Source organism: Sceloporus occidentalis, unplaced genomic scaffold, assembly GCF_023333645.1.
Source record: "Sceloporus occidentalis isolate IW3139 unplaced genomic scaffold, rSceOcc1.0.p SCAF_58, whole genome shotgun sequence".
Lineage (NCBI taxonomy): Eukaryota > Metazoa > Chordata > Lepidosauria > Squamata > Phrynosomatidae > Sceloporus > Sceloporus occidentalis.
This window is the reverse complement of record NW_028317038.1, coordinates 157,046-168,148: the sequence shown is the minus strand read 5'-3', so window position 1 is coordinate 168,148 and position 11,103 is coordinate 157,046. Positions and strand designations below refer to the sequence as shown.

The window sequence follows — 11,103 nt, the reverse complement described above, 5'->3', positions numbered from 1 at the left end:
CTCTGGACCCATGTAGACCTTGGCTATATCTGTTTCCTCAACTCTCGGATTATTGTAAATTGTAGTTCATCATATGCTGCGAATTTAATAAAAAGATATTGCATTAATTGGAGTCTAAGACTCCAATTTAAAACCCTTAAAGCTTAAAACCCTCTCTGGAAAAGCTTTTAGAATTTACCGTTTCATTTGATCAGTTGAACATAACCACACGTTTAGGTTGATCTCCGTGTTAAGTATGCAATTTCATACACAGGCATTTATTCTATAAACATTGACACTGCAGATGTCCTCAACTCACTATGCATTATAAAATAGAGCACTTCTCCAACATAACTAGCTTAAAAGACGCACACACCAGATCACATAGAAAGTATTTGGGAATCCCTGACACCTAACAAAAAAATTAAAAGGGTCTCCATATTCAGGAGCAGTCTGAGCTTCCAGGGCTTAGAAACCCCCACTAATATCCAAATTTCATCTCAGGAGAAGCAAAATGCTGTTTACATTCATAGACTTTTGAGAATGTTTTTATTAAAAAAAAAAACCAGGACTTTAATATTCTGGTCATGTTTAATATGCAGAAAATTACTGAGCATTTACTCAAAAATATTCTTTATTTTTATGACTAAGATAATACAATAAAACACATAAAAGATAACATTATAAAAAGGTCACATTAAGACAAATTGACACCAAACATTCAATAGTGCTTTCACAATATAACTCTATACCAGGATACTTGTTTCATTGTTTTGATTGCCTGCTTTATGTATTTACAGACATGTGAAGGTTTAATACGTTTACTGCAATTAAGAATTGTTGCAGGCCCACGGACCGAAAGACCAGTAGACATCACGGTCCAATTGGCTCTAGCGTATGTAGGGAAGTTAATAAAAATCTTACACATGTAAACTTTCAGTATTTTAAGGCAAACCATTATATTTAACAAATTATTAATTCATGACGAGGGGGGGGGGGGGACGGGACTATATTTTGTTCATCAGATCCCATTAGTGATTCTTGCTTTTGTTGAGAAATCGGAACTTAGTTTTCGCATTACTTCGGCATGACTCATCCCAGTCATTCCTTTCTTTGCAGAGCCATAATTTTCCTTAACATACTTCGCAAATGGAGTGAGTTGGTTGCTGGAAGGAGAGCCATCTTTCCGAGTTGATCCCACCAATACAAGCTTCCCCTTACACAAGGCACAAACAAACTTTTCTGTATCTAGGGATTTGGAATGACGACCAAGTCTAAAGACAAAGACAGAGTAATTAGTAGTAAGTTTTAAACATTTAAAAGTGTGAGACTATAGCTACACTAAACACCTTACGAAATAATTTGTAATGGTTACTTAAATGATAAAACCTATTCCTAGTAATAAATTGCTGGTATGGTCTAAGTTTGTATCGTAGGATCGTAGGCTTAAGTTTCTCATTATGATTATGTGTGTATACAAAATGGAAGATTGACATTTTAAAAGAGCAGATAATCTGTTAAGATCTAGAATACTAGCAAACATCAAATATTACTTTAAAAACGGTAGGCTGATAAACCTTTCAATTTATGAGCAAGTGAAAAGATTTATACGATCAAGTTTTCTTTCTTAACGCAATACCTACATCAACAGCATCTATAAAACAGACCTCCCCTTTGTCATCTTTTTCATGACAGAGTGAATATTTCACCATTATTTTATAAATTTCTTTGAAAATGCTGATTACAGGATTGAACTGTTAACCAAGTGCCCATTAAAAAACAAAATAAACTCACGTGTTCTTGCAGCGGGAGCACTCGTACGTATACTTATAATTTATCTCGTACGAGTGACAGCGAGTCACCATTGGCAGCTCTGGGTGAATAAGCGTAGCTTTTCTGGCATAAAATCTCCAAAACTGCCCGTGTCCATCTCGAACACCATTGATTAACCAAGTAGCGGCATGGCAAATTTCATGGATTAAAGTATCTCTAAGGCGATCTAAGGAAGTTAAAGAGTGTCATGTGACCAAAGCATTCACTTAAATATATCGTATATAGGAGATTCACACATCTAACAGAATTATATATATATATTTTTTTTTATTTTATTAAACGAGGACCACTTATTAAGGGGGGTTTAATGCCCCTGAGCATTTAAAAAACAAACAAAACAAAAAACATTTATTCAGTATGCTGCAACCCTGCCCCCATAGCTATTGTATATTTTTTACAAACTTAATTTTTTTTGCTTTTAAACGTTTGTCATATGTTTTTATTATTTTTTGGGTGGAAATTCAGGGTTCCATGGCAATGTCAGATAATCAAGTAAACGTAAGCAATGGATATTTTTTAATGGTCTTTAATCTCTTTGGGTACAGACAAAGGGAACAGGCCGACAAACATCATCTTTCTAGATAAGCAACATACCTGCAGAATCACAGACTTTCTCAGACAACTCAATCCGTGCATACCGCTGCAAATGAGGGACTTTCTTCTGTCCAGTTACACAATAACCAGCAGTTTTCCTCATCTTCTTATTCCAGATTATTTCCATACTTTCAGGCAGCTAGAGACAAAAAAAATATATATGTTAACAACTCCAAGCAACTGCCAATAGATTTTAGGTTTAAGACCTTGAACACTGCCCAGCAATCTAAATGCAGCAAGGGGCACCAGCCAGTATTTGTTGCAAGTATGGACCCTGACAATACCCACAATAAGAATATTTAAACTGGACCCAAAATGAAACAGATCTACAGGGCCACATGAATAAGGATCTCCAACATGAGCACAGAGCTATGCATTCTACAGTATACATAATCAGTAACTGTAGTAAGTCCCTGATTGGCTACACAAACATACTAGTTATCTACTTTACCTGTTTTATTATTATTGAAAGGAACATGTAAACAAAAACAAAAAAAAGTGTTTTTGTCAGTTCAATAAATTCTTACAAAAGATTAAGATTTCTAAACACACCTTCTGGTCAAAAATTGTGCGATTATAAAGACTGTATAGCCTAGCTGTCAACTCCTCTTTCTTCTGCTTGAAGCACTTCACATAAACGGACTTTGGGTTAGACAGGTCTTCTAGAAAACAGTCTATTACCTTGCAGCGGAGTTTCCTGGAAATAAAATACATTTTGTAATGAGGCATTCAAAGAAGGCGAATACGCTTTAGCAGTATTTATCTGTTGCCAATCCAAATCATAACTCATCCATTCTAATAATGCTGGTATATTTAAGAGCACTGTTAATGAAAGGCAAAGGTGCAGAGTAGATAATATAATAACACTAATATTCTTAAAAATATTATTCAATATAATATAATAAACCTTTGTGAACGAGTAAATGGATGAGTTACATACCCACTATCACAATGTGGTTTCTCTGCATGTTGAACGCTTCTTCCTCCTTTGTCACTTTTCTCTGGGAGGAAATAGGGACTGGAAGATGAATCATTCTGTGACATTGATTTTTGGCTTCTGCCCTTCTCTTTTGTATTCGTCAAATCAAAGCAAGGGACTTTTGTTGGTTCTATTACAAGAAGAAGCCACGTGTAAGATTAAATATATGGGGAAAAAAAGTAGGAAGTGTTGAAGTATGACAATTATTGACAGGTTTTTGTAGCATACAATACGTATGTCAGAATGTTATAGGTAGAATCTAATTACTATACTGTAAATACTTATAGCTTGGTGGCAATGGAACCAATTCAGGTACAGGTTAACACTATTTTAGGACATCTATGCCTAAACATATATAAAGGACGAAAGTAAAGTTAGACATATTACAGATCTATACCAGATTAAGGCTCAATAATGAATATTTTACCTCTGCCTGATAAACAAACATTCACAAAAAAGAAAAATATATATATTTCTGGGAGAGTGAAATTAAATGGTATCATTAACTAAAGTCTATACTAGCTACCAGTTTGCCTGGAAAAAGCAGCAGCTATCTTGGTAGAAAGCATCTTATAGGCGGTATTTTCAATTAAGAATTACACCTGTATTACTTTCATGAACAAAGGATGCCTAGGGTGAGTGATGACATGGAAATACCAATTTAAAATGTAATTGCTGGTTTCATGAAGCAAAATAATATGGTGACTTGTTTATACATCAAACCTGTTAGAGCCATTTTGGGTAGGACAAATTTGCTTGCTGTTGAACATGGAGTTTGGTTCTTTGTTCTGTTTTTAATGCGTTCCATAAGACTGTCAAACTCATCATCAGAACTTTTAGATATAGTTGGCTTAGACACATGTACATCTCTTGTTTCGAATACATCTCCTCCCAGAGGGGAATCATTTCTTTGTTCCAGATGATTTTCCTTGTTATTTTTGGAGAGAGGTTTTCCAGAACAGTTGTCCGAAGGCTTCTGTTTAGTTCCTTTATCCAAATTCATGTTTTTCTTTTCACTAGTCCTGTCGCGCCATGTGCTTTTTATGACTACCGAATCCTCATCGTCACTGTCACTTATAAACACTGGAGATACTTTGCGTGCAGAGGGTGTCCGGTTCATTTGAGGGGATTGTGATACCTCATTCTTGGTCCCTGTGAATACAAGTTTGATTAGTCACGTTGCTACAGACAGTATCCATTCTACAAGCAGAAAATGTGAAAATTACAAAAAAATAAGTTTCAAATTTAACATGCCATAGAACCCTAAAGGCCAGTGTGTTTATCCCCTCGATGTCCTATCAGGACATGAAACTATTTCGTTACTTTAACTTTGCTATTCTCTAGAGAGGGCATAGAGTCATCTTGGATCTGTATCCTTCCCATGTTTACAAATTATATAGTTTACTTAAGGTCTTTTTTATTAGTTGCACGGTTCACACACAAAACCTTCTATAAAATGTACAGCTCTCTAGCTGCTGCTTAAGAACATCACTCCTGTTCACAAACCCAGATATTGTGCCCTCAAGTGCCCAGCAAAGGCGGCTTTTGAGAATCTATAAGCAAAGATGCATCAGCCACTGTTTTATGTAAAAACGTTGAATTGCGCACGCGGAGCACAGTCCAGACTTCGCAGTGACAGTGCTGACAATTAGGTTTTCGTCCCCAGAAATGTCACATTATTGGGAGTACGGGCAGCTTAGTATTATCAATGCCAAAATAGTGAGAAGATGCGATGTTCCATAAATCAAAGGTTCCAAGCTTCTACACGACATAACGACATGGCACAATGTGGTATCATACCAAACACCTGTTGTGGGCAGAGCCACACGTGACAGTCAGTGCTGCTGTGCTCCGGCATGAGATATTTAAAAGTTGGTTAGCATAAATCGTCTGCCCTTTTATGTAAACAGCATTCTTTCGCTTCCATTAAACACAGTGAGTGCTAAAGAGAAGGTAAATGAAAAAGGAAAATAATTTTATCTCCTCTTACTGGATGTTTGTTGTGTATTGGGGGGAAAAAAACATTACATATAAAATGCTTCCCCATCCTTAGTAAACAAATAATTTGCAAATTCTTTGGAGAGCAATAGATAGCAAATTCTAGACAAACTAGACTTACCATTCTTGCTCCTCATTCCTTTACTACTTCTGGGGAAAACCGGAGCAAAATCCTCCTCATCGGAATCAATTACGAAATCCTTCAAACTGTAGACGTCAGCAAACATTAGGCATTTGGACTAAGTTGCAAAACAATTACCAAACAAGACATCTTTATTGGTAAAATCAAGTTATAATTGCTAGCACGTGGCTAACAATTAAGCAGTGATAACAAATAGGTAGCACAATCACTTCTTCACCAACACTGATCCTAGCCATTGTAGATTAATGACAATGCTGTATTTATTTAACAATTACATTGTTTTCATGGTTGCTTTTGACAATATAGTGTGAGTAGTAGTGCGGGTATTTCAAGATCTTCCAGCTATGCAGGCATGTTTCAATAGATTGTATGGAAAAATCTTAATGTTCATCACAGGCATTCATAAGGAAGATTTTCACATACCTTCCACTTTTATGATTCGAAACTTTGCATGACCGTTGCTTGGGAGTTTTCAGCTGTATCAGGACTATATTGCAAAATTGAAACAAAGTTTAAACAAATAAAAAAATGCATCCAAATCTAGCAGGTAATTTCACTGAAGCAAACTAAATCAGAAGCATGGATGTAGGCAACATTTAGTAGGAAGAAAACTTGACAGATACCAGACCGTGGTTTAAGAGGACACAACTGGGGTGACCAACACATAAAAGATCCTCAACTGAAAAATATTTTCAGAACAAAAGAAATTAGAGAAACCTAGACATACAGTTCTCAAATTCGTCATCACTGGAATCCAAAATAACCACCGTGCTCCTGCAATGCAAAACAAAAAGAAATGTTAAAAGACTAGGTATACACGATCAGCCTTGCAGGCCTTTGTTGTGAGAATTAACACTTCCACAAATGAACATTTGTGCCTTTGGAGGGCGTTAGAACTTTCAAGCGGAGAAAAGCTTGTAGTACTAAGCCAATATGGATGATCTGAAGATGATATATGGAAGAGTGAGTTGTATATCCATCCACAGAAGGATATGGACATTCTGTTGAGAGTTTAGAGGAGGGCTACTAAAATATCAAATGGTTTGCACAATATAAATTATCAAGGCAGATTAAGGGACCTTTTATGTATAGATTGAAGGACAGAAGAGAAAGTAAATGTCATTTTAAAGCAGAAATAATCTAATTTCATAATCTAAAACTAGAGGGTCAGAGGCTTAGATGTAAGAGAGTTCTACTTTACAGAGAGAGCGGTAGATAAATGGAACAGTCTCACATCAGACGTAGTAGTAGAGACTTATACAGTAAGAGAATTTACACATGCACAGGATAGTAAAATCGGACGTCAAGGATTGCGTATTTAAAGCATGCTATCAAATTCTATGTTTCTATGTTTTAGAGTAATTTGGACGAGCAGAAGTTCAACTCGGACTGCAACAGAATAGTATAAAGTATCTCAGAATAACAGCCAAGTAAAACCCATAAGAGACATCAGAACAGGCAGATTAGAGGAACATAATCGTCACCGCTTTCACAATCTATGTGATACAGGGGATAGAACAGAAAATAAGCGGACTGTATGCTGTAGCTCTCTACCGTCAGAGTTTAACAAGGCACTTTTTTTTTTTTTGTCTTTTATGCAGATGCATTTAATGCCATGGTGCTTTCTAATCAGCCTTTGAAAATCAGGCTTCTATATTCTATTCCATTTACAAAATTCAAACACAGGCCAATAAATCCATTGTTTGGTTCGTATATATTACTTTAAGGTGATGTACTGATTAGACGGTACCCATATTGCACCCTCTAGTGTGCCAAGCAAATACTGGTAACCCATAAGAACCGTCATGTTATTCCTTACCTGACTATTACATGATTAAATAAGTACCTAGGAAATGTTTGTGCATTCAACAGCACTATGAACAGTGTTTCTTTATTGATTTAAGAGAACGATTATATTTTAGGCTCTACATGCTAATCCCAAACACCTTTAGAGTGTATACCACTGCCAAACTGCTTTAAAAGAATATGAACGGTTTTTCTATTATGTCATACAATAAAAATGAATATGTACGGTCAACTTGTATGTGTCTGACATATGTAGCCTTGGAAACAGAACATTGGCCTTTTCAATGTCATTTAACTTGAGTCTTGGTAAGAAACTAACCCACACTTTACCATGGCACAGACTATCTTGCTATTACATGCATATTCACCTTGGAGCGCGACCAGATATTAAATTGAAATTCTTACATTTGCTGACGTAATCTGAAAGAAAAACAAAAACATAAAGAGATCAAATATACAAATTATGACAAGAGAAACTTTAAACAGCTCAAAATAATATTTAATCCAAAGAACTACCTAAGGGAACTTGACATTATTTATTAAAACACATATATACACGCACAAAAGCCAAGAAGCACAATCGTAAGACTAAAATATTTACATTGGGACAACCAAAATAAAACAAGTACCCTCGGTGGAAGGAATCACAGGAGTCTCATATTGCTTAGACCCTGCTGCATCTCACAGAAGCTCAGATGAACATCTGTGTGGTCTAACTCACAAGGACATCCAAAGGCTGCCCTCTTGTGATAAGCTCCCAATATTAGTCCCAATTAAATGCAAACGTGGGGGTTCGGTCTGAAAAAGGTTTCGGAAACTGGAAGCTGCTCTGCAAACTCACTGAGAATTCCCACTCAGAGCACCTGCAGATTTCCGCTTACATATGGAATAGCATCTGGAGAGTCACAGGGACCATAGCTGCAGGGCTACATGCTGTTTGTATGAGACTAAGACAGGCATATATAAAGCCAATATAAAATAAAGCGATATCTATTGTTCCTTATATGTAGTCATTTATGCTAGCTGGGAGCTAATGTCAATGAAACATGCTATGCAGTTATCTTAGGGTAGGCACCGATGAGGAATAAGGCAGCTACCAGCAGGGGGCGCTAAACACTGTCAGTTGTCATTAATTTGCACAAATAACCAAATGACAGCTAAATGTTGAATTATCAGATATATTCGCTGTTTTATGCGATTGCTTAAAATGTACCCACGCCGAGCACACCGTGGTTGTTTTCGCGCTTACCTTCCACCGGGGCGCTTTCTGTGTCCGAATCCGACAGAAGCAGCTGCTGTGTACAGGGTGGAAACAAAGGGCTATCAGCTCCATCGCAGTCTGGGCTCAGAACGCCTTGGGTCCCCGAACGTGGAAACAGCTGTGCTTTCTACGGATACAATGACTGTTATTGTTAATGCACGCATGCAAGAGAAGCATTATCCACAGACGCCCCAATGCGTGTCAGGCTAGCAACACGCCCTGGCAATCGGTAAAATGGGATAATATGTTATAATTATATCCTACGGGGGAAGAATGGGTTGGTTATTTTGTGGGGGATAAGCAGCTATGCACGTTAGCGATATTTCTACAGGAAAGACAAGTCAATTTAAATAGCCCGTCCTAAGGCGAGGCTCCCCGTTACGCTACCCCCTCACATTCTCTTTAGGAGCCAGTCGAGATGAGATTCTGTCCAACAGACGCAGAGACTCGGATGCCATGTCACGAGAGACCGGCACTACACACTGGAAACAAGGATAGGAATTCAAACTTCCCGCGACCCGTAAGCTTTCACCTTCACTTCCGGGTACATTTAAAAAGAGGCTCGGCTAAAGCTATTTCCGGTGCACGGCAGATTTGGTCCGAACGCAGTGGATGTTGTTAGTTCGGGTGTGCAACTGTGCATATCGGCTCAGCGCTGACAAACGGTTCCTATGTGCGTTTTATATTTATATTCAAGTGATTCAAGTCCTGTATCACACACATAAAAAATAAATTCACATCGATGAGCAACCTCACGGCATCACACTCATTCCATAATAATAATATCATATGGTAGCTATGAGAGTTTACGGGCTGTCACCAATAATTGAATAAAAAGAAAAATGGAGGCGGCTTCATGTGAGGGGGGAAGCTGACGGTGCATTTGTGTATTTGCTTCTTAACACTTAGGTATCAGTTCCGCCTATGAGTAAGTGTGCGTATGTATAATATGCTCAGTGCTGTACAACCGCATTCAGTACTTCCCTTGATGTGATCCTATGCTGCTGTATTATGTGCAATATGGATTTATTCAGTGTACTGGGACCCCCTGCAAGACCTGTCGTGACCCTAAACAGCCCCCTTAATGCAGTTTCATGGGCCTAACTTTGTGTGACTCCCCCACACTTACACTAATGCAGGGGGTCAGGTGATGTGACACTGGAGCTCCCCTTATACCAGTAGATTTACCATCTTTCTCTGTTGATTCTATTATTGCTGCCCGCAAACTCCAGAAGGGCCATAGCTACTACAGTCTCTCATATAATGAGGCTGCTTATTATTATCTTTCAGTTTTGTCTGTGATAAAGGTTTATTGAATAACACTGGAACCGGGATTCCTAGCAGTACCAGACTCTTTTATCCATATAATGTTGTACCCTTTGGGACCGAGGCTGTTTTAACACACTTGCGGTGCCCATGTTTAGATGTAATTTCTCCTCACTCGTTTAGTGTACCCACACAAGTTTTACCGTATTCGCCCGAATATAGGCCGCACATTTTCCTCCCACTTTAGGTGTTTAAAGTGGGGGTGCGGCCTATATTCTGGGTTTAGCGCAGGGATGCGCAGTTCGTGTCGCACGACGCCCGGGACATGCAGTTCCGGGTGCCGGGCAGGTGTCTTTTTCATTTAGCCCTGCTGCGGGCAAGCAGCAGGGTTAGGATCCAGATTCCCCGCAGTGCTGCAAGGGACCTGGATCCTCCTCTCCGGCAGCCGTGGACATCTGCGGTGCTCCACCATAGAAGCCCCAGCGGACGTGCCTGCAACGGAGGTTGTCTACGGGCCCTGATAGATACCAGGGAGTCTGGGGGTGCATTGGTAAGTCAGGGGGGGAGTGGCACTTCTAGGAAGCAGAGTGGCATATCAGGGGGCAGAGTGGCACTTTTAGGGGGCATAAAGCATATCAGGTGGGCATTTGTAGGGGGTCAGTGGCATATCTAGGGGCATAAAGAACATTAAGGGCAAACTAACATAGCAGGGGTTATAAAGCATATATGGGGCACAGAGTGACATATCGGGGGAAGACGGGGATATCTATAAGTAAAGTGCATTATGAATTAAGGGGGGACCTTAAAATGGCTATTGGCTTTCTGTTTGTATCATATGCTGATAAACTGTATAATAGATACCAAAAATGTTATAATACATGTATGCCTGTTCATTAGATAAAATACTGTTTTACCAATCCACTGTGTATTTTTTCTTTAAAATAGCACCAAACTTTAAGGGTGCGGCCTATATTAGAGCAAATACAGTGTATATATAAATATATATTTTATTTTTTTTTCTAGGACACGAAGGGCTTTCTTCAAATACCATTTTGATCATATCTAATTTCCCCTAATTTCTCCATTTTGGTCATACCCCATCAAACCATTTTTTTTTTTAAATTTATTTATTTTTTAAATAGACACCCCTTTGGGTATTTGAAATGCTTTTACTTTAACTCTTTCCATGTCGAGATTTTTGGGATACAGCCCTAATTTTAGCACTTGCTCATAATTTTAAATTTT

General features: G+C 38.3%; 1 protein-coding gene across 1 annotated transcript; it reads right to left on the bottom strand.

The window, feature by feature from the left end:
* Window positions 1–1,000: 1,000 nt before the first annotated feature.
* LOC149287599 (germ cell nuclear acidic protein-like) lies at window positions 1,001–9,050 on the bottom strand. Its single transcript, XM_089492641.1, has 12 exons — window positions 8,988–9,050; window positions 8,581–8,719; window positions 7,700–7,751; window positions 6,253–6,299; window positions 5,949–6,012; window positions 5,505–5,590; window positions 4,109–4,537; window positions 3,347–3,515; window positions 2,959–3,103; window positions 2,407–2,545; window positions 1,774–1,978; window positions 1,001–1,253 (listed from the first exon to the last, which is right to left on the bottom strand). The coding sequence occupies exons 1-12, from the start codon at window positions 9,048–9,050 to the stop codon at window positions 1,001–1,003; spliced, it is 1,791 nt and encodes a 596-aa protein (XP_089348767.1).
* Between the last annotated feature and the right edge of the window lie 2,053 nt (window positions 9,051–11,103).

Bases quoted from the DNA above. Each gene is read 5' to 3' on its own strand.
- LOC149287599 (XM_089492641.1), bottom strand. From the start codon at position 9,050: ATGGCATCCGAGTCTCTGCGTCTGTTGGACAGAATCTCATCTCGACTG. The intron at 6,013-6,252 runs GTATGTCTAGGT...TTTGCAATATAG, and splicing joins TGATGACGAATTTGAGAACT to TCCTGATACAGCTGAAAACT. The intron at 1,979-2,406 runs GTATGTTGCTTA...TAACTTCCTTAG, and splicing joins GAAAGTCTGTGATTCTGCAG to ATCGCCTTAGAGATACTTTA.